The 24913-nt window shown below is 37.0% G+C and overlaps 2 protein-coding genes across 2 annotated transcripts; one reads left to right on the plus strand and one right to left on the minus strand.

Annotated features, from left to right (window-relative positions):
• Positions 1-15: 15 nt before the first annotated feature.
• Positions 16-7220, minus strand: LOC114478792 (ATP-sensitive inward rectifier potassium channel 10-like). The gene is made up of 6 exons (XM_028472073.1): positions 6877-7220; positions 2924-3269; positions 2543-2754; positions 2329-2460; positions 2010-2187; positions 16-1262 (listed from the first exon to the last, which is right to left on the minus strand). The coding sequence occupies exons 2-6, from the start codon at positions 3267-3269 to the stop codon at positions 865-867; spliced, it is 1266 nt and encodes a 421-aa protein (XP_028327874.1). The 5' UTR covers positions 6877-7220; the 3' UTR covers positions 16-864.
• A 4885-nt stretch (positions 7221-12105) lies between these two features.
• Positions 12106-23675, plus strand: LOC114478794 (purine nucleoside phosphorylase-like). The gene is made up of 6 exons (XM_028472077.1): positions 12106-12260; positions 15214-15383; positions 15499-15602; positions 16999-17174; positions 18203-18393; positions 22562-23675. The coding sequence occupies exons 1-6, from the start codon at positions 12232-12234 to the stop codon at positions 22777-22779; spliced, it is 888 nt and encodes a 295-aa protein (XP_028327878.1). The 5' UTR covers positions 12106-12231; the 3' UTR covers positions 22780-23675.
• The last annotated feature ends 1238 nt before the right edge of the window (positions 23676-24913 follow it).

The following is a 24913-nucleotide window of genomic DNA, read 5'->3' on the forward strand; positions in this document are numbered from 1 at the left end:
GTAAAACACTGTGAAAGCTGTCAAAAATACAGTTTATTATGGGACTTTGTGTGACAGTCATGTTATTTTAACTTTCCGTCTCCAAATTGAAAACACAACTAAAAATCTAACATTTATTGTAGTCAAGAAAAAAAAAGAAAGATTGCTGCCAGTATTATTTCCCCACCTCATTCATATTCATAACATTTAGGCCAGTTTCTGCTCCCATCACTTCCGACTTTCACTGTTTCACCATTTTTAACATCCAACCCTGGAGCCATTAGTTTGTCCATGTTATCTGGACCGTCTTTACATAGATTTAAAAAGTGCAAACTGCATTTACCATATAGATATTTACATCAACGTATGAACACAGGCAGTTAAGATTATTCAGAGGCAATAACTCATTTATCAGTTTGCTTAAAGCTACTGAGACATAGAAACAATGTGTAGTTTTACTAAACATTCAAAATAAAAAGCTTAGAAATACCTCCGCTATGACTAAAAATATAAATTCCAACATGGAAATAATTTTAGTTCAATTAAACCCAAGTTTTTATGGTGTTTAAAACATAGTCAGCTAAACATTTAAAGGTAAAGGAGTACTTTAAGTACTTCATATAAATTGCTAACTATTTATTCTTAAGCAGCGAGACAAAGTTAAATCACATACCTCTGCACAAGATTCAGAAATACAACCTGTTATGTTTAAAGGTAAGAGGCTGTGAAGATTGCAACATGCAACACACAGTAAAGATCCTGTCGAACAAGAGATATCTCAAAAAACAAAGTTGTATCTTCGTTGTTTCCAATGTGTCCATAGTGTCTTTTACATCTGTTTGATGTACAGTTTCACAGATTGTCTATTCTACTGAGCCTGTCTGTTCAAACATTGCTGATACGAACACTGAGCGGAGTGTCCCTGGCCCTGCCTCGATCGTCCCCCCTTGGCTCCTTGTAAGTCTGCTCCAGACGGATCTTCTCTGGATCTAATGCTGAATGCAGGGACGTGCCTCCGTTACTTTGACTTTTGTGCTGGGTGCTGGATGGTTTAAAGATGGGGGTGGTCTTGGTCTTTGCCACTTTGTCAAAGAATGCAAAATCGGCAACATATTTCCCAGACGGAGAGAGAGAAACAACAGGGGGGAACTCATAGCCCCAGAGGATCTCATCTGGGAGGTAGGAGGTGCGGATCTGGCAGGTAGCAGAGGTGGGCTCCACAGTAGCACTCATAATCACCAGTAACTCAAAGTCAGCCAACTCTGGATCTGTCCAGCCACCACCTGAAGGTGATAAAGAGATGAAGACAATGTCCCGTTAACGGACTTCAAGATGTGACAAAATGTAATAGTGAGAGCCACATAGAGAACTTTTAGTTGAACGGTAAGACTTAATTCACACCGAAGAAACCTAGAGCGGTTAGAAAGCTAAAGGATTTGTTTGCCCAGATGTTTGTCTTGTTTGGGCAGTGTGAACACGCAAACAAAGTCTAAAGCGGATGTGGCAGAAGAATTCAAGAGCAATATATTTTGGCCAGACTCATTACCAATCAAAGTCTAGAGCAATTCAGGGGCTCTGTGACTTGGAACAAACACAGGAAGTGACGGAGATGACATAGAGCGCACAGCACTGTGGGTGGGCAAAAGAACCTCTTTCCTCAAAAAGCAAAACATCAAAAGCACGGCAATTTATTGCTGCTTCATGGTATTCAATGATCTTTCAATGTTGTAAAATAACAGACGGAGAAGGCGGAATTTTCTACTCACACTTACTGTATGCGCTTGCTTTGACTAATAAATAAGACTCTTTTCTTTTTATTTCTGTTTGCCTGCCTAAAGTAGTATCTACTCCCGTAAAGGCGCCCCCAAGCAACTAGCTCATGCAACTGCATCAAAGGCTTTTTGAAGTTGTAACTGTGAACACAAACCAAGCTAAATCAAGGTGATTAAATTATTAGCTGTTGTCTGCCCATTCAGCCTGACTCCCTGTGAAAGCACCATTAGTTAACACTTCAGACACTCCACTCTTACCTTTGGCTGCCCAGGCTCTCAAAGGGCTGTCGTCATCAATGACGTGGTAAAAGGTCAGAGGTAGAAAGAGGAAGGGGCTGTCACTGGACATTTCCACTTCAAACGATACATTTCTCTGATCCAGACGAACCGTTTCCCCCTCTTTTGTTAAAGATGACTGGAGCAGTTTCCCTGTCACCTGTAAGAAACAGTGTTCCCCAACTTTTTTTTTACATTTGAGGTTTAAAAAGCTGATCCTACTACTCTGTCTGATAATTCTTAAAGTGGATCAGCTAGAATTAAAGTTTGGTTTGTTCTGGGCCTTGCAGAGTTTGGTTACCTGGCATCCGATCAGAAGGCTTTTGCGCATGTTGGCTACTCTAATCATCAGGCAGGGCCGGCCCTCGTGAGTGTTCACCACAGCATGCTGGCTGAACTTCACAGTCTCTCCTCGCTTCTTTGGTCGTGCAATCTGTTCGGGAATATAGCTCATTATTACCTGATTATGCAACTAATTTTTTATCTTGCTGATAACTTTTAAATCTCTGGATTACCTTGGCCAGAAAAGTACCAGTGATAAAAATTTCCATGAGCATTGTGATAACCAGTTGGACTATGAGGAGAATTATGGCAGCCGGACATTCCTCCGTAATGCAGCGAAAACCATAACCGATTGTTGTCTGGGTCTCCAAGGAGAAGAGAAAAGCTCCTGTAAGGGTCTGCATCTGCATCACACAGGGTGTGTGGTTTGATGGAGGATCAAACTCTAGGAGAAAGAAGTGAGGAGAAACAATAAAAAGTCTAAAGTGTTAAAAAGTGGTAAGGGGGTTGGGCTTCTGCATCACAGTAAGAAGGCCTTGGTTAATAACGCAAATCTAAAAATGTACTTATTTTCATGATGCTTTTGGATGTTAGTATACCCTAGCATCTCTCACCCAATAGATCTCCATGCACTAAAGCCACCAGGTACCACAGCACCCCAAACAGGAACCAGGTCCCAGCAAACGTGGCGGTGAACAAAAAGAATTTGTAGCGCCACTTCATGTCCAGAAATGTTGTCCAGAGGTCACGCATGTACAGAGCACCCCTCCCGCTGACGTGCTCGATGCGCACATTGCTGCGGCCATCTTTAGACAGGACTCGCCTCCTCTTTCTCACAGTGCTGGTCCCACCAGACATCCCACCACCCAACAAAGGCTTTAACACATCGGTCTGTGTCTGAGAATGGCAGACCTTCTGAGGAGAGGAGCTGCGAGATGAAGGCGGTGTGGCTGAAGTCATCTGGTGGAAAACAAAAAAATGTATTGTTTGTGATGAAACACGAATAAGAAAAGAAGTTATAGAACAAACTAAATACATGTTTAATGATTTTCTAACACATCATAAAAAGAAATCAACATATAATTATCTCAATGAAACAAGGTTCCTCTAATACTGAAGGTCTTATTTTTATCTATCAATCTGCTTGCTAGCTCCAGTGGCTAATTCTGACGAATCACGTAGGCCAAGAGACACAATTATCCGCAAAGAAACTACGATAAAGAGGAGGAAAAGAATAGAAAGGGGAGGTAATTCAGGAAGAAGATGTAGTCCATTAACTTGACAATCCTTCCTCAGAGGAACAGAGGGGAGAGCCTTGAATGAGTCTATTAGGGAGGAAATCTTTGTCTGAATCTCGGACACTTGTCCAGGTAAGACTTTTTCTGCTTGCTGAGTGAGCCAGAGAGGCCTTTAGTGGACAAAGACTGAGATTCTGATGGGAAACTGTAAACAGTAGGAGGTGTTGAACTACAGGATCTGTGTGCTTTAGTACTTTTACCGACCAACTTTAGCACCTGCTCTACGGTTATTGCAAAAAAGAAGAAAAGAAAAGAAAACAATGGGGATTTATCTCTTGCACACAATAAATCTTATCAAGGTTGTTTACCACACTAAATTTGCAAACTTTAGTCTGGATATAACATCTTTATCAGTGTTGTTGTTTTTGGAAATAACTAAATGTCTTGTTTCATCATGGACTTCTTGCTTCCTCTGGGTTTGATAGATTATGATTCAGGAAAGTATCTATAAAGACAATCAGCATTGGAACAGCAAAAGCCAGAAGATAAAGAGGTAAAACAGTTGACAACCAACAATTCAATTTGTGAACGTTAATAAATTATGGTGATCAGTTTCGGTTTCAGCTTGCAAATGACAGGCGTTCTAAGCAGGTGGGAGTTCCTCCCAAGTATCAATTCTGTTTTTTTCTTTGTCTGCATATGTCATCATAGGTTATAGCAGTGCTTCCCAACCTTTTCTGTCTCATGTGCCCCCCGAGGCCTCTCTTCAGATTAGTAACCTTTCTTGTTTTATTTACATGTTGTTACATGTTGGCCTCTGAAATCTAGTACAGCTTGAACGTGTCAACCTGTACATTTAACGCACACTAAATATGAATTTTGTGCATTCCAATTATTGTATATCAGAGAATATATTTACCTCAATTTGTAGTAATGTGCATAACATGGAAGTAACAATTTAGTGGGATATTAAGGCCACAATATTGTTTATTCCATTAATGCTGTTTATTGTCAATGGGTGGAAAAAGGTGAATGGGCTTAAAAATGACTCAACATGTTGGAAATAGATTAACAATGTTTCCAAGTACCCCCTGCAATGTGTTCAAGTACGCCTAGGCGTACACGTACCCCTAGTTGGGAACCACTGGGTTTTAATTGTCTTAGTGTAGGGCACTGTCATTTCCAGTTGGAATAAATGTCAAAATAACTGAATGACTTGTATGAACCTTAGTTTTTAGATGTAGTGAAACTTCGTTGTAAATGTATATAAGGCCTTTAAAGCTAAAAATATGCAAACAATAGGATACGGAAAGTTGTCATAGACCTTTGTGTGTATAAAAGCTAATTTCCTTTGCCATTCATTTATTACAAAACCAATCCGCTTTAATTCATTTACACTTATTAATTATGCAAGACTGAACCTCTCCAAAGCTACCAGTACCATAGACAGGTCAGTCTTTGAACTTTGTTTCAACAGTTTCATCCCTAAACCCAACTCGAACACATTCCTCAAAAAAGGAAACACAAATTCCACAGAGAATACAGATGATTAAATGACAGTAAATTGACATAAATTGGCCTGAAGAGACAAACATATTTGAGACCAATTGATGGGTTTCATCTCCATGGCAACCCTACCATTTTACAGTTGAGCCTAACAACAAGTGTATCAAACTAAAAAAAAAAAAATACAGAATTACGTTAACAGGTTTTTCTTCAAAAAAATCAAATCAATTCTCTTTTTTTCTTTCATCCATCCTTTTCCCTTCTTTCTCTCTTTCCCTCTCTCCCTTCTGTGTGTTCACAGGAATGCTTTGTTGTGTGCTGAAATGAAAGAAACAAAAGGCACCATTGACAAAAACCACTCTGAGCCATCCTCGTCTGCGTGTGTGTTATTATGAGTGAGTTGGATCACAATTATTTTGTGCATGCATGTGTTCACGCAGACGAACCTGTGCAATATGAGTGTTAAGATAATAAAATAGTTAAAAAAATTATTATTACAACATCAGAATAATATACATGTTTATCAATCTATCTAGTGAAATTGTGTCTACACTTTGCAGTGAGCCAGTTTAAGGGGTTTGCGTCTTGCTCAGAAATATGTACAGTAAACAGGCAAAAATGCTAAAGTTTGGACAAAAGTATTGTAAAGTTAACTTTAAGCTAAAGTTTGATATATATGGATGGACTGAGTGATGTAACAAGTGTGGTGTTCTCTGAAGTGAGGCAAAAAAAAACAGGCTTTGTCAATGAACGAAAGAGGGAATGAGAGAGGTAAAGAACAACAAGAGAAGGCAGAAGAGGAAAAGAAAGAGAAAAGGCTCGGTGACAAAAGGCCCTCATTAGTATTCAGGAGTGAGAGTAACCCCCACCCCCACCCCCCCTTATCTACAGCTCTGTCCCCCTCTCTCTCTCCCATTCCCCCCCCCCCCCCCCCAGCCTGACTTTGTTTCCTTTCATCTTTTCTGTTAAATCTGCAACTTAAACCCTTTTATCTTTTAACTTTCCCTTTTTTCTTGAGCTAAATGACGTTTTAAACATTAAATTGTGTATATCAGAACACAGACCTGATGGAAGGTATATTAACAGGTTTAGGTTTAGGTTTTTTTGCTCTATTTATTCTTTGTCTGCAAAAACTCTGCAAAAAGCTTTAAACTCTATTGAATTGATTTCATTTTAGTACTGACGCAGACCGCATCTGCATATAAGTCAATTTGTCAACACAACTACTGCAAAAAACTTAAGACACACATTTTTCCAATAGTTTTTCACAAGATTATCTTTATTTGCCTAACATATTTAGTCAGCTAACTATATACGCTTGTGTGCATTCAAAATTTACCCCTAGAGAAGATGGATTTAAAATGTTTCAAGAAAAATAATAATAATATTTTCAATTTTTTTTAAGTAATCTAATGTAAGCCATTGTAATTTCAAGATAATTTCAAGATATGCATGGGAAAAAAATCAACACATACATTTGAAATTGAAATTGTTGATTTAACATTCCTCTAACTAATTGCATGGTATGTTAAAGAATACAAGTTTATTTTTTTTTACTCCTATTTGTTCTGTAATTGTCTTCTGTTGCTGTTTTTGTTTCTGAAAATTTTAAATGAAAAGTTTAAAAAGTAACAACACAAATGCATGATTTATCTCATGGGAACTTAATGTATGTATAATATAACAATATTTGTTTTGAAATAAAATTCTTCAATTTAATGATAATGAACCTGCATTATAAGTTTGCACTGATGAAAGTTAAAGACAATTTAATCCACTTAAGGTTTTCAAGCTGCTCACTATAGAGAAATCCATCTGCTTACCTTTTTCAACGTGGACTGTTCGCTCTGATTAATTCACGCAGAGACGAGTTTGAAAAGCAAACCTTCAGCCTTTCGTCTACATGTCAGCTTTGAGGTCATACGCATGTTCAGGATCACAAATTGGACTAATTCTACAGGAGCATTAACAGCAGTGAGGAAGAAACATGGAGACAGTCATTAAGTCATCAGGGCCCGGTTTCACTTCCAATGTCTGCTATCACTGCCTGCAAAGTCTTCCCCAAAGCAGCAGAACTTTGCCTTATAAAAAGCCCCTCTCCCCCCTCTCACTTTTCCTTTTGCACCCTCTCTCTATCACTCTCACTCCTCCATCCCTCCTGTTGTCCTTTAATATGTAATGGATGACCAATCTATCACTCACATAGTTTAAGTGTAACATAAGGAAAGCGAGGCTTTTTTTTTATTTTTAAATAATAGCTTGTTTAGCTCATGCTTATTTACACGTGTTGTTGCATGACTCCCTTGCATCCCAATGATGTGCACAGCATCCAAAAATGTGCACGTCGACTCACACATGCAAGCGAGTGCACATGTTTGGGGGGCCACAAGCACATTTCAAAGAAAAGCATTGAGACACATGCACACACGCCAACAAACAGCACTAACAAACCACCTCCTGCACACACACACATGCACACTCTTTTCGGGGGAAACCACAGAGCCCCCATTCATAAGTTCTATAGCCGGCGTTGGCTGTGTCCAAAGGCATCCGTACTGAGTGTCCTGTTGAACTCAATTGCTTAAAAGAAGGAAGGTTCGTGAGGTGAATGCAACCCCTCTTCCTGCCCCAGGAGAGGGTGACAAAGCATTATTTAATTGAAAGGGAGAGGGGTCGATGAGGCCCATTGGTCACATGTACAGAAGAGTGCCCATGAGTTTGAGTCTGGTCTTTCCCTGCTTGGTTATAGTATCATCAAGCACCTGGAGCAGCTGCAATGCCGCACTCTTATTTTTTTATTTTTTTTGCATAAAAGATAATTTATCAACTGATTTCCAAGTCAGATGCAATGATTTTTTTTGCTGCTCCAATGGATCAATTGTATAGATGTCTGGATTGGAAATCTGGTTACATGGCAAAGAGTGCAGTTCATAAACAGAAAGGGAGTGAAACTGGCTAACGTCCACCTCAGGCTTATCCACTTCATAACCTGGTCGGGACCAGGTTATGAAGTGGATGAGATCTGAGCTAGTACAAAAGTCAAGCCTCCAGACCAATCAGTTCTCTTGGAAAATGACCTACCTATTCTTAGAAGGTCTTGGTTGGTGTGCGAATCTGACAGCTACATTTAGGAAAGAAAGATTATTAATTGAGCATAGCGTTAGTTCAGGCAGGCCGCGGACGTCAAGCCAGCCACACCTCAATCAAGCAACAGGCCCAGATTGGCTCCCTATTGGTCAAAGAATACAGGAATCACTACTTAAACTGCGACAGCTTCCTTTTACTTTCTCAGCAAGCATCTGGCAATCGACCTCCGCCCCAACTCCTCCAGGTCATTATGTATCCAACTAACTGGGTGTCGATTTTTTGTCATTAACATATGTTCTTGATCTGTTAAAGGGGGTTTCTGCTAACCGCTCTCCTTGCTTTAGTCTTTAGCTAGGGCTTTCCACGCAAGCTTGCAAAAAAGAAAAGGAGGTCCGGGAACTGACCCATACCGCCAAATATACGGTTGCATGTATATCCATGTAAAGCGTTCAATGGCGCTATATAAATCGTAATGCACATTTATAGTAAATAAGTCATTTATTTTGACTAAAGCGGTCCTGACTGAAATGGATAAATACAATCCTTTCATTTATGATGACATCATATAGGAAAGATAAAGGTATACAATCTGATGGACTGATCTATAGTCAGCTGATGAGGCCTGTGTCGGGCGCTCTCTGTGTCGCGGACGGATTACATCATTCATTCATACATGCATTATAGTGATGCAGACAGCATCAGCAGGAACATACTACACTGAAACAATGTGCTCTCATCCCAGTGTGTGTGTGTGATAAATTGAGGAGGTCTACCTGAATAGAAACATTGTCTGTGCTGTAATAAAGTGAAACTAATAAGAGCGCTGTCTGTTCATGGACTCGTTTCTCTTATTCACTCTACAAGGTTGTATCTCTCTCTCTCTCTATCTTTCTCTTCACACTCTTGCACATCTACATCCTGCTTTGTGCTGCTTCACTTCCTTCCTGTTCTAGTCTCAATGTACCAGAAAAATTTACACGACATGAGGTTCACAAATGAGTAATGAGTAATGATTCTGTTTTTTTTTTTAGAAAAAAGTTAATTATAAATATCTAAATAAAAAAACAGTGTATAATAATAATAATAATAATAATAATAATAATAATAATAATAATAATAATAATAATAATAATAATAATAATAATAAAACAGCACCATCCAATAATATTCATCAATAATAATATACATAATGGTTAATGGTTAATGGTTGAAGATCAATTCACTAAAATGAGTTTTTCATGGCACAATGCTTTCTGTCCCACTTGTGAATTCAGGCATAACCAGCAGGTGGCAGCATTTACACAAGTTTCTTTAAAAAAAAAACAAACAAAAAAAAAAACCCTGTAAGATTGAAATACCAATAATCATTAACAATGACAAGTAGCTATAAGAGTAATAAGAGTAATAATTCATATTTTCTTTTTAAAAAAATACTGATTAAAAAGTGTAGTTTTTAATTAATGTATTTTTTTTAATCTAAATGAGTCTTTCTCCTATAAAAAATACCACACAATCACAATCACTTTTCTAAATTATAATTCTAGTTCAGATAAAATGCAGTCTGAAAATGGGCTGGCACTTCTTTCCACTAATTGCAGCTACTCTGTATTTGCAACACTGTATAACAAATATGATCAAAAAGTAATTCTAGAAGAAAAACAATTATCAGGGGGGTCGCGAGAAATGTGTGATATCAAAATGGGGTTACCACCCAAAAAAAAAAAAAAAAAAAAAAAAAAAAACGGTTGGGAACCACTGACCTATAATGTGTTCTGCTTAGTGGTTTGAATAAACCGCATTATTCATAGTAATTCAATGTACTTCTTGCTTACCTTCCTCTTTCAAACAGGAACTGCTCGAGTAAGAAACTGGTTAGATGACTGAAAAGTAACACCCTCCCTCCAGCTATATTACCTCAAAGCCCTTTGTGTTTGTCTAAATAAACGATCAAGTGGATTAAAATAGAAAATAAGAGCCAAATATGTTTTATTGTGATAGCAACATGAAACCAGTTAAAACACCATAGGTATTTCTAAACGGGCATAGAAAAGACAATTCCAAGATTGTATAAAATTTATGAGGGGGAAATTATTTTTGAAGTTGACGAGATTAAAGACACATTAAGACAAACAGGGAAATATAAAGATGACCCAAAAGCTATCTTTTGTTTTTATTATATTTTTATTTATTTTACATTTATGGAAGGAGAAGGTGTAAAATGAAATTTGCTGAAACTTTTAAATATAAAGACTGCTGGTACTGTTTTGTTTTTTTTCTAAATAAATTAATTAGATTTGCTCTTTTAATCTTTAAGTTTTATCTAGATGGCCATGAATCGTTGCTCTGATTTGATTTGATAAAGTTCTTAGAGTTGTTTTGTAGATTGTGAGCAGTAATGGTAAACTTGCACCTCAGGGTGAATTTCTATAGACCACAAAGCGAATGCAAATCAGCTGTTACATAAAAGATACCAGAACAATAGACATTCTGTTGTTCTGATAACAGGTTCAAGGACAAACACTAGATCTGAGCTGCAAATTAAGATACATAATATGTACAAAACATTCTGTTATTTCAAATATAACACGATAGCTTTTTACACACTTCATCTGTATAGGCTACATTACACCAACCTCAAGTTTGTTGTTGTTGTTGTTGTTGTTCTCATGTTATTATTTCCACATCATCATTCACCACATACTTCTAGAACTATATAGTTTAGTTGTGTGTGTGTTTTGATAACTTTTAACGATGACATTTTCAAAATTGCTCATAAAATTGATTATTGATAATATTGCAAAAGGTTAAGCGAAATGCCAAAAAAAACATGATTTTCTCCTGGTGCCACCATAGCATATTTACCAAAAAAACATAGTACAATTTGAAAGTTGCCACTATCTTAGAGAGCACCCAGAATAACACTATGTAACATGTTTTTATTGTCTTGTATGAACAAAATATGAAAACTAAATCAATATCTAACTAAATTAATTGGTACATTTGTCAATTTTCTATATAATATCTTCAGGAAATCACAAAAAGGTGTGAATATGATGTGGGAGGAATAGCAACATTTAAATAAATGCATAGTGTGAAATTGGTGAAATTGAGGTTCATATATAAGAAAGATAGACAAATGTTGTGCATCTCCCAAAAGAAACAGGCAAAATGATCCCAAAAGCACACAAAATTACAAAAATTAGAAAAAATTATTCAAGACATACTATTCAACAGCACAAATAGCCAAAGTGACTAGAAAACACGCTAAATATTTATAAAACGTGTTGTTCTTTCCTTATTATTGTTTTAATGGGTCATCTTTCTAAAGACTGACATGAATTCTTATCTTGAGTTAAGAAAATTGCATTCTTAACTATTGTTATCAAGTTCCTCTTTTTGAATGTTCATAAACAACAGGCTTTTGTCAGATTCTATTGTTTTATTGTTGCCAGAACAATGTCTAGCTCGTGATTGCAGACAACAAATAAAGAGCATCACTGCCATGTGGTCACAACGTGTAGTGTGCTGCCTTTGAGTTCTGTTGTAAATTTGAAAATTAAAAGATAGTCAGAGTAGGATGAATACAGAAATTATTTTTAAGATTTGTCTTTTTACTACACGAAGTCAGGAAAATTCACCGTCCTGTCTCGTTTTGAATTGTTTATTTATTTATTTATTTATTTATTTATTTATTTATTTTTGTCCTGTCAGGCTTTGGACTTGAGTTTTTAACTTTGGGAGATATAAACAACACATGTAATACAGTCTGTATAATAACTCGTGATTTTATTCATTTCGGTCATATTTTGTATATCTAATATTTAGAATAAATCTGTTGAAGAATATAGCTATCTAGAAATGCTAGTGACTTTCCAAGAGAAAAAGCCCGTGATGTTCGTGAACGCATCACTGGTTGCTGGGACGACCAATTCGTCGAGCAACGCCGGTGCTTGGTCCAATCAGATGCTTCGTTGCTTGTGACGTAGGTGGTGTGGCTGCTACGAGGCTCGTCAGGATAGAAACCTCTCATTGCTGCTCGGAAACCCTCATTAAAAACCCACTCACTGCTTGAAACCACGCCACGTTCCACCATGTTTTCTGCTGCCAAGCACGCTTCGAGGTGAGTTGAACATTAATCTACACATTATTACCTCGTGTAATAATAAAGTTATAAGGAATTGAAGAATAATGATCTCCTTCACACAACCATAGCTTATTTTATGGCAAGTGTAACTAGTTTTGACTTTAAAATATGGATTTCCCAAACCGTATTTAGCTCACACGTTATATATAGAGTTATTAGGGATGGTCAGGTGAAGAAAATATAATAAATCAGGCTGAAAAAGGAAGCTGTCCCGGACCTCACGCGCATCTTCCGTAAGCGGAAAAACCCTGGTGTGACGTCATCATCCCAGGGAGCCATAATATTATAACCACATTCACTGTAACTGAAGGAAACTTAACACACGCAATCTGCAGGGGGAATAATCATTTGTTTGAGGGCAAAAAGTAGACAATATGTAAATATAGACATATAGTTTACTTTATATTTGTATTATTTTTGATTTTTTTTCTACTGTAATATTTTCACTTGTATTTAATCCTTATTTAACTAACAGTATTTTACGTAATTATGTGCGTTTTCGTTTTTCGTTTCTATTTCTTTGTTTAGTGTTTATTCTTTTAATGTGTAATATTTCTGGAGCTTCTTTGATATAAGTAATTTCCCATTGGGATAAATGAATTTATTTTGATTCTGATACAATTCAACAGTTATGTGTGTTATGAACACCAAATCTACACCATCTTTACACAAAAAAAAAAACTATCTGTGATACTTAAACACATTTGTCACAATGTTTAAGTGAAAATAAACAATTAAATATGGTTAACATTGAAATAAAATTATAATGATAAATAAATAATGAGCAATATACTGTGAAACTTGAACATTATCGAGGATTTCATGAACCGTGTCATTAAAGGTACATGATAAATATGACGTGAAAGCCAGTTTGAAGGGGCGGTCATTGACAGAACATACAATCATTACAGAAACATGAGCACAAAGCATATATTCACTTTATTTGGCAATTTCTGGCAGACTTTAGTAATTGTTTGCACAATAACACCACGTTAACTCCAGACACCATTGAACTAGAGGGCTGGTTTCAATGTGTATTCATGTAAATATTAGCAAAACCAGTAAAGGCCTTTGTTTTAGTTGAGTGTGTGCACATTAATGTTTCTGTCTGACTTGTTTGGAAGTCTATTCCAATTTCTTGAATTAATTTACTGACCTTTAATGGATGCACAGTAGCAGCAATGGGATTGATAAATGGACAACCTGTACAAAATGTCATACAATCCTCACTCTAAATATCCTCAGATGAGTTTGAACTCACTGTTACCGTCCCAGGATACAGGGAACACACACATGGATTATTCCTAAATACACTAGATTTAAAACTCAAAACTGTACAAATGATTTATAGAGCAAGCAAAGGTTCACTTCCAAAAGGGTTGCACAAATGATTTTCAGAGAGAGAAGGGAAATATCACTGAAGAGGAAAACTACATTTCAAAATCCAATATGCCAGCATTACATTGAAAATGATGAGTAAAACAATAGCAGGGGTTAAATAAATTATAGAACTGCGTAAAGGATGAAATAAAACAAAGCAGCAACATAAACACGTTTTAAAAGCTTTTTAAATCAATCGTGATGATTATTTTTTTCTATAATCGAGCAGTCCTAATAATATATAATATGTATATAATGGTATAGAATATATGAATACTTACTCAATAAACATATTAAAATGTCTGAGCCTCGCCTCAGATTACGAGAGCCTCCGTTTTAGTAACCTTTCTTGTTTTTTTTACATGTTGCAACATGTTGGCCTCTGAAATCTCCTAGAGCTTGAACATGTCAACCTGTACTGTTTCGTTTTCATTACAATTATTTTATACAGTATCAGAGAATATATTTACCTAAATTTTTAGTAATGTGAATAACATGTAAGTGACAATTTAGTAGGATATTAAGGCCACAATAGTGTTTATTCCATTAATGCCGTTTATTGTCAACGGGTGGAAAAGATGTTGGATGAGCATGTACAGTGTCTGAAATAGGCTTAAAAATGACTCAGCATGTTGGAAATAGATTCGTCAATGTTTCCAAGTTCCCCCTGCAATGTGTTCAAGTACCCCTAGGTGTACACGTACCCCTAGTTGGGAACCACTGACTTAGACAACTGAGTGTTGAGAGTCTGCTGATGGTTCCTCGCACTGGTTTCCAGACCAGAGGAGATAGATCTTTCCAGACTGTTGCTCCCAGGCTTTGGAACCATCTTCTACTCTCTCTGTGTTCTATTGACTCTGTGTACTCCATTTTTTCGCACGATCGATTATCGATATGCTCGCCCTAATTATCGATTGAAATTTTTTTTATTATTTTTTTTATTTCTTACCAGTGACATTATAATGGTGTCACTGGTAAGAAAGACCCTATTTTTTGTTTACAGAAAGCACCATTGGAGATACTTATTCATTTACATTGGTATGTTGACACTTATTTACAAATATGTTGCACTAAAATAGTGTCACTGTTCATAGGACACTTTTTCAATTTATTGTCTTTCAGAGATATAAAATAAAAATTGTATTTTTTCACTTAATCTTTTTTTCTTTTCTTGTTATGTCATAGATTATCATAGATTGATTTCTGACCAATATATCGATAATTGCAGTATTGTCATATCGTGTGACAATCGTTATCGAGAGCTTTGTATTGTGTATCGTATTGTAAGGTACCCAGAGGTTCCCACACCTAGTATTTGGTGTACTTTTTTGATTTTAAGCTGTGCTGTGAAGCACTTTGTGGCTTTTTTTGTCTGTGAAAGTTGCTATACAAATAAATGTTACTTACTTACTTACTTGTTGAGTTCTGGGGTTTTTTTTTCTTCTGAAGACTACCAAAGTAAAATACCCCCCCCCCCCAAAAATGTATCAATGTTGAAGAGGTAAAAGTGCATTTTGTGACAGACTTTGTTTATCGTCACCTTTTTCAGTGAAAGTTATGAAGAGTGCCAAATAGCAGCTGATTGGTTGCTGTCCAGCACTGACGTGCGACCGACTGTGGGAATCGTCTGTGGTTCAGGTCTGGGGGGTCTGGCTGAGATGCTGAAGGATCCACAGGTCTTCAAATACACCGAGATTCCCAACTTTCCCCGTAGCACAGGTATCCATCTTCTGCCTGCAATGCTTTCAATCAATAGATACTAAAATACTAAATAATGCTAAACTAATCCCATAACCTGGTGTGGTTAATGTGTTGGCATGTGTGTGTTTTGCAGTGCATGGTCATGCTGGACAATTGGTGTTTGGCACCTTAAAAGGGAAGCCCTGTGTGTGCATGCAAGGCAGGTTCCACCTGTATGAAGGTTACCCTGTCCAGAAGGTGAGTCTGGATTGACCCAAAGACCTGATGTTTGTTATCAAAGCCTGATACGACCACATTATTTCAATAGAGACTCAAACAATCAACCCTGCAAGGAAAGGCAGTTTGGAAAATATTCACTTTCTCACTTTATTTTGTATGTATTGGTTTATTTAACAGGGACACTGAGTTTACATTAATACGCATATATAAAATGTACCAGATTTGGCCAGAAGGCTATTTTTAGTGTTCAAACTTCACCTTAAAAGAATACAAGTTACAGGAAATATACAATAAAATATATAATGAAAAATGTAGTTACATAATAACACACTCCCATTTACATATTATTAAAAAAACAACAACAATAACAGTATTTGATAAGAGACAATCATCAGATATTAAAAGATAAGTTAATAAGATAAAACATTAAACAGTCACCAAGAGGCACATGCAGTCAATGGAGACAGGTTAATGTTGGCACTACTAAGTTATGTTAAATCACAAGAGTTGCATCGCTTTATAATGTGTCTGGATTTAAATACTAACTCACCAGTGCTGCCTGAAATGTTCTTTAAAAGATTATAATTATGTAGACTTGGGTTTATATGGTACATGGACAAACTGAGATTAGGAGTTAGCAGAGATGTTGAATTTACCACATGACCTCACCTAATCACCTTTGAACTAGGGAGTTTTCATGGTTATGGTACCATGATCATATACACACAAGGCTTCTATTTTTCTTTCTATCCCTATTAATAATGATACAGTAGGTCCAAATGTATGGACACCCCCATTATTATATTCGCAATGAAATGGGCAATCTGGATCCAACTTGGATGAAACTCGGTGAGGTAGTTTGAGAAGCCGACCCAACATGACTGAGTTAAATTTCATAAAGATCAGCCAGTCACGAACTGAGAAATTTGACCAATGATGAGAGATATTTTTGGATTTTTGAAACTTCATCCAGTATCATTATAATGATCTGGACCCCCTCCAAAATGTAATGGAATCTTCCATGGTGTAAGGTCTAACTTTTGTCAAATGTTGTCAAACATCCATTGAGTAGTTTTGACTAAATCCTTTTAACAGGGAAAAAAAAAATGGTGAAAATATGACCTCCTTGGTGGCAGTAATAATGATGGAGGTAGATTTTTAAAGAGAGATCTGGCCTGTTACGGATGCCGAGAAAAACACTCAATAATAAAGATACATTGTGATTCATCCATTTGCAGTTATCTATATAAACTTTATCTAGTTTACAAAAAAACTGGACTTGAACTCAGCATTTCAAGACATTCTGGGCTTGCTGATTGACTGATAAACAAGTTTAAATTTGAGTACATGAAGAAAAAGTTATTTGACAAAACACAACATCGTCCTTCTGTTTTAACTAAACGCTTCCTTTCAGGTCACGATGCCCATGCGTGTCTTCAAACTGATGGGCATAAAGACAATGCTCCTGACCAACGCAGCTGGAGGCCTCAACCATGACTACAAAGTGGGAGACGTTATGATCATTAAGGACCACATCAACATGCCTGGGTTTGCTGGAACCAATCCTCTGGTTGGACCTAATGATGAAAGGTATGTGGTGTGTTGGGGAGAAATTATTAGCTTAATAATATAATTACTTATATTATTTTAATCCTTAAGCCTTGGGTGTAACTTTTCATTGTGTGATTCCTCATGTCTTCAACTTTAACTTGTCTTCACTCCAGGTCAGAACGCCTTGTTCCCAAACAACCACAAGGACAGACACACACACTCACATAGCACACCCCATACACATTCATTCACACACACAAACACATAATTCGCACACACCTCCGAAACGGGGTGTGTGCGTTCTGACCTGGAGTGAAGACAAGTTAAAGTTGAAGACATGAGGAATCACACAATGAAAAGTTACACCCAAGGCTTAAGGATTAAAATAATATAAGTAATTATATTATTAAGCTAATAATTTCTCCCCAACAGGTGGTAGGTGAGGGAGAGACAGGGAAGGACACTGACAAACCAGTTTACATTTGATCATCAGAGGTCATGGCTATTTTAAACTTATGACTTTAATATTTTTCATTGTGTAGAAATATAACTCACTCGTAAGATTTTGATGACAATTCACGTGAACACATTTTCTAAAGTATACAAAATTGCCAAATTCCAGAGGAAGTATTGTCCATTGAAGAGAATGGACAATACCATGGAATGCACCACTGAGAATCCTTCATCATCCATACGTTACCAGGGTGATTCAGCTGTTCTGGCTTTTTCCTTTGTTGTGCCGTGCATTTTTTTCTCCTCTTCAGCTGAACATAAACAATGAGTTTTTTTCATGTCAGAGTTAACAATCACGCTTTTGTTCTACGAAGCAGCAGAAAAAAAGATGTTGCACGACAAATGATGACCCTTAACCTCTGCAAAGAAACATGTCATTTTTGACCGTATGTGCAGAAATCCATGTTGTATTTGTAAGGACATCAAGCTGTTTGCCTGGAGACAACAACGCTAAAACATGGATTTAATTTTAAGCTCAAAGCCCTAGCATGAATGACTTCTGGTATCTTCCACAGGGACACACACACACTTATCTGATTTCCGTCTCTCCTCAGATTTGGCATTCGTTTCCCATGCATGTCGGACGCCTATGACCGTGAACTTCGACAGCTGGCACATGATGTTGCTGCAGAGTTGGGCTACTGCGACTTTGTGAAGGAGGGGGTGTACTGCGTCCTCGGAGGCCCCTCGTTTGAAACCATAGCTGAGTGTCGCATGTTGCACAGCTTAGGCGCTGATGCTGTTGGTGAGCTCATACATCCTAAATCTCGCTCCCTTACAGTGTACGCAAACAGCAATAACACACACACGACAGTTATCTTCACTGTCATCCGTGTTATAATGCAATGTGTATTTTTCTCCTTCCCATTGTTCCAGGTAGAGCATTAGCTTAGAAGCTATATTACTGTGGCTTTTACAAACCCATATTTTCTGCCTTCATCACATCAAGTTTGAGGCCAAAATGCTCAATTTTCAGCCTAATTTATCTCTACCACTGGCAGGTAGAGATAAATAGATAATCAGTGCTTTTTGGTATTAGTTATAATTCGGAATGTCCCGAACTGATATTGATATCGGAAATCGGTCTGATATTAGCAATAAAAAAATTAGATTGAGTTAATATTGGCCTGTATCTAAAATTTTGATCATCAGCATCAGCAGCTGACATTTTAAAATTATTATTAGGTTATTTTTCTTTTAATCTAGTCTTCTAATTTATATTCTATTTATTCTCTTCATTTTATTTCTCATTAATGTACACCTAGAAAAAAACAGAAATGTATAAATGAATGCAAATTTATTAAAAAAGAAAAACTGAACTATCACACGGTCATAAGTATTGCTGTGACACTCAGATTTAACTCACATGCTGTCTATTTCTTCTGATCCTCCTTGAGATGGTTCTTCTCCTTCATTGGAGTCCAGCTGTGTTTAATTAAACTGATTGGACTTGATTAGGAAAGACACACACCTGTCTATATAAGACCTTACAGCTCACAGTGCATGTCAGAGCAAATGGGAATCATGAGGTTGAAGGAACTGCCCAAGGAGCTCAGAGACAGAATTGTGACAGATCTGGTCAAGGTTACAAAGTAATTTCTGCAGCACTCAATGTTCCTAAGAGCACAGTGGCCTCCACAGGGCTCTGCACTAACTTTTCCAGTGGTGGCACTCGTGCGACTAACTTTCTCAGTTGGTCGCACCAGCACAGAATTTGGTCGCACCTTTTTTTTTTTTTTTTTAAGCCATGCTTGTTGATGAATAGTTGACTTAACTGGTGTACTGTAGTTAAGTAAAGATTGACAGTAACTCAAGATATATTTGTAAAATGTTTTAGTGTCAATATTAAGTTTTCAAGCAGTGGCTGAAGTAACAGAGAATTTCTTTTATATAATTATAAAAGATGTAACAAAAACATTTTAAATAACAGCAAAGCAGAACAATTTTACCTTAACCATAGCATAACTTAGCACCTGCATTGTTTCACCCAATGGAATTAAATTCAGAGGGTCCAGCTCTTACAGTGGGGTCTCCTGACTCTCTTCCCCTGCTCAGGGGTCTGCAACCTTTACTCGACAAGGAACCATTTAACCTCATCTCACCTGCATCACCTAGTCCTGCTGGAGCCATAAATACCTTCTCAATGAAGACAATAGTGTATTAAATTTTATACAGTTTAAATTATATAGAATAATGTTTGATTTAATTTGATTTATAGTGATCATGTAAATGTAAGCTTAAAAACAGTTTAAAATAAAATAAATTGACATCAATAAATAAAACAGTATCTTACATCTTCAAATTCTTATGCATTTACATGAACATGTTATATAAAGATGATTTTTTTTTTTTTAGTTAATGTATTTGAAAGGCTACAAAAAGTAACTTGATTTGAGAACACATGATCATGTGGTCAACCCATGCTAATTGCTTATTTCTTGCCACACATAAAACATACATATTTAACCTGCACAATGGTGATTAAATGAATCTGTTCCCACACAATTAAAATCTCTCTTTTCTTCTAGAATAGTGTTTATGTTTAATTATCTTACCAGGGATTTAAAACTTAACGTTGGTCACAGGTGCAGGAAAGTTGATGGTCTGTAGATGTTGCAGGAGGTGAAGTAGGAAGGTGCTGAGTCATTGTGATTCATTTTTAGGTTCACAAATTGTTATATCTTGATTTTATTTGTCATTAATTATTAATAGCCTCTGTAAAAAAAAATACTATTTATTTCAATAGTTTTTTTTTAAAGCTATTGGGAGCCATTGCATAAGAGTCAAAGGGCCACATTAGGCTCCTGAGCTGCAGGTTGCAGACCCCTGCCCTGAGAGAACCACAGCTGAACATCTGGCCTGGCATCATAGTCCATCAGTTCTGGTCCCTCCATGCTGATTCTGATGAGGTCCTCCTCTTTGATGTGGAATCATGTATGCACTGCGCGGGTGTGCTCTCCGCTTGGCGTCCCACATGCACTTCAAATATATATCCTCCTCCTTACATTTTCTCCACACTTTTAAACAATTTGCAGAGCTACATGCGCAGTGTTCAAACAAGAACAGGACGCGCTAGACTACAATGGTGGACAGAAGAGACGACACACATAGATGAACTCTTCTTGATTATACTACAACTCTTAGTTTCAATCAATGCAAAGTCTCTGACTGCTGTCTCTTCTGTCCGCCATTACAGTCTAGCGCGTCATTGGCTGATGAATCTGTCAATCAGTTTTATCAGCCAATGGTGACGTTCGTTGACCCGCGACGTCAGGGCAGTCTCAAAATTCACCACACACATTTCTCTCACAAAAGCACAGAGGTTTCACAGCACAGAATCAGCTCGTAAATGCACATTCAGCAAATCGCATTATCCGTGGATTTATATTACATGTGCCTCAAAATAATATTTGTAAAGTAGAGCGTGTGCATTGCAGAATTTATATCACAAGTTTGCATAAAATATATATTTGTGAACCAGAGTGTGTGCATTTGTGAAAAACCCTGCAAGAGTTCATTCATTATGATACTGTTCTTATTCCATAGAAACCCCCCCTCACTGCCAGTCATTTTAGAGCATTTTGACTGATTTTTAAAGGCCCACAGAATATTTTTTACTATGACGATCTAAAATCTGAAACCAGATTCTGAAAGAATAGACTTTCTACTTTCAGCAGAAACATTTTTTGTTTCTAGCTTGTTTCGTTCATCCGTAATCAGCAGTTGATTAGGTAAGTTTTACACAAAACGCTAGTTTGTGACACAAAGCTGACCTTTTCTGAAAAAACCTATTAGTGATTTTTTTTTTTTTTTTTGCTTTAGTGACACCTCAACATTGGTTTCCTTCTATAAAACAACAAAAACAACACTGAGACCGGGCTTTTGATGGCAAAATTATTATTGACATGCCGAGTCAACCCGTTTGGCTTGTTTTTTCTCATGATCGCGACACTCTCAATAGTCGACTTAGGTCCACACATGTTCTGCTCAAGTGTGCTCTGCTGTGAGCTTCACCGTCTTCTCTCGTTGTGCCATTTTCTCCCTAAACAACTTTTTTCCTCTTCCTCTGACCTCTACCAATCACTGCTAATCACTCATCAATAGGTGCACTGCTAATCGCCACCGACATGGCACCAGTTGGTCACTACATCATAGTACAAGGCTGATATTCATGAGAGAACTCTGTCACAGTGTCTCCTAGCAACCCCCGTTGAAAAACGCAATTGACCTATAGACCATTTGATTGTTTGTCAACCACAATTGTATAAATTTTTTTCTGAGCACGAGTGTCCCCTGGAATCCTATAAAACTTTAATTTACGTCCACTAACGTTATTCCTCTTATTCCGGCACCCAAACACACAACAAGACGACACATTACTAGTCTCCAGTCTTTAGCCAGCGGTGTTTCCTGTTTTTGCTTCCAGCTAGAGTTGTGACATCACAAGTGACGTGGGCCATTAAGGGGTCTACGTATATACGTCATTGACAGTGAGCTTTTGGATTCGAAATGACGTATATTTACGCCAATGGCAGTGAGCGAGTTAATCTCCTGACATGTTTCGAGTGCCAACTGTCAGTCTTCCTCAGAGGCATCTACTGATCGCTTTGATGTGTCCTTATGAGTTTGAAAGTAATTTTCCATGATAAAGTTCCACCCCTGTTACAGTGCTACAGCTAACTGGTGACGCCAAAGCAGCTGGATGGAAATCCTGGTAGAGAATTTTAGTGTTGGAAAAATAAACACTCTGTCACTGTCAGTGAAGATGGACAGATTAGATAGAGCCACAGCACAGCTGTTACAGGAGTGACACATTTATATAATGAACAGTAAAGTCATTGTGTGAAACATCCAAACACAGGATGATGTTTTTATTGAGCAAATACAGATAACTTTACTGCCTTCCCCTGCAGGCATGAGCACTGTCCACGAGGTGATCACCGCGCGTCACGCCGGGATGCGATGCTTCGCTCTGTCTCTGATCAGCAACCGCTCGGTGATGGACTACGACAGCCAGGAGAAGGCCAACCACGAAGAAGTCCTTGAGACGGGCAGGCTGAGGGCCCAGCAGCTGGAGAAGATGATTTCTTCCATGGTGGCTCGGCTAGAGCCCAACAGCAACTCCTGTTAAATACACTCCTGAGGTATCACTGCTAAACTAAACAAGAATGCTAGAATGTGTGACTTACTGTTAAGCAGGAGCACCTACTTGAACTAAAGACAATAATGGACTTTTAACCTTAACCCAGTCTTGTGATCCTTGAAAACTGACACCTTTTTAAAGCACTCCTTTTTTGTCCCTGTTCTAATTTATCATGGTGGTGAGTTTATTTAAGACATTTGGGTTTTTTTAACACTGAGGTCTGCTGTGGCATGTCGTCAAGTAAGGCTGCATGGTTTTAGCTGAAAACAAAATCCTGATTTTTCGACTTTGAAAAGTCTATTAGACGCCAAAATCCATAGACTGGATTTAATTAATGCAAGTATTTTCTTTTAATTGAAAGAGTGAAAACAAATTTCCATATTGGGAATAAAGTGCAACTGCAAAGCTTTAACAGATAAAGTTAAACCCCCTGTGGGATTGATAACATAAATCCCTCAGCATTTATTTTTAAAAAGAGAACCTTGCATGAGAAAGAAAAAACTCAAACAAAATTCACATTTAAAGAAGATGTTGTAGCGAGGGTCGTGCAGCCTTATTGTCAAGTCCTGCAATTTAACGGCATGTGCTATTTATTTCTAATGTTTACTCAAGTATTTATTGACCAGCTTCATCAAATCATACCCAGTGTGAAAGTGGAACATGATTGAACGATAACCATTCACTGTCAAACAGCAGTGGTGTCAAATATTAATATTCATTCAAAATGGATTTAAATAGAATATTTATTAATAAATTGTGTAATGCTGCAAAAAAAAAAAAGGGATGATAATTAACATGGGACTGTTACAGATATGTGTATATTGGATCAAAAAGTTTAACTTTTTTACATGAAATAAGTTACAATAAATAACTTGAAAATAAAAGTTTTCGTGTGCTATGAGTGGTTTTTTGGGTTCTTTGCAGTCTGGTGATACTTTCTCAGATTAACAACTGGGATTTGAACCCATAAGGGCACAGCTTTTCTTAGTTTTTTTTACAAACTGTTTCTTAACTCTCACACATCGTCTGCAAACTTTCATTTGCTATTATTTTGATCATGGGAAATATATATAATTATATATATATATTCTCCCTAAAAAGTCAAGGAAGATAATGTAACTACATCTGGTTGAAGAGGGGGTGGAGCTTACAGGCCAGCAGAATTGCAAGTGTCATTTCCTGAAACTTCTGTTTTTTTTTTTTGTATGTATACTGTAAAGTTGTTATTAGAGGTTTAAACACTGGATATTTTTAATAATTAGCTCATAAAGTACTGTATTCCAAATGTTGTGTTGATAACCCTTTTTAAAAAAAAAAACAAAACTTATGCAACACTGCGTGGTAAATGTGTACTTTCCCAGGGTAAAAAGTTTTGACAACACAAGATAAGCTGGAGCCCTTTCCACAGCTGTCTTCCTGAGAATCAAACCATACACAACATTAAACACACACACAGTTCACCTTCATCACTGCGTTTTTCTCATGGCTTCAGAACTTTTCACAGCGCCTGTTCCCACCTTTCAATCCAAATCACATCCATCCGTCCTCTTCATCCTCTTAACCACCAAAAAAAAAAAAAAAAAAAGGACAAACTTTTCCATGATGCTCACTCAGGCAACACAGTTACAACCATACAAGGTCATGAGAATTTGCCTTTTTTTAATGCAGATGGAGGCAGCCATCCTGGTATGAGACAAAGTCAGCGCAATGTATTTAACACTGAATATATATATATATCCTTTTTATTTTTATATTCAAATTAGGTACATTTTGGAATTTTGTATTGAGGAAAAAAACTTTTCTACAGAAATAAGACAGTAAACTGTAGTTGCTGAGACAAAGAGGAGGGCTGTGCAAATAACAGCTAATAAAATTAAAAAGCAAATAGAAAAGAACAAGAAGTAAAGCAAACATTTAGTCTCTTTGCATTTCTAAGCAAGTAGATCATGTCACCTTATGGATTCATAAAGTAGCATGATCTAACAACGCACTTTTCCGTCTCAACTAATAAGTAACTCATCATTAATTAAATCATTGACCAAAGCCTTTATTAGTTTATCATTTCCATGAAAAATCAAATCCTCCTTTTTACAATTTAACAATCTAAACTTACACGATCAGT

This window comes from Gouania willdenowi, chromosome 17 (assembly GCF_900634775.1).
Source record: "Gouania willdenowi chromosome 17, fGouWil2.1, whole genome shotgun sequence".
Classification (NCBI taxonomy): domain Eukaryota; kingdom Metazoa; phylum Chordata; class Actinopteri; order Blenniiformes; family Gobiesocidae; genus Gouania; species Gouania willdenowi.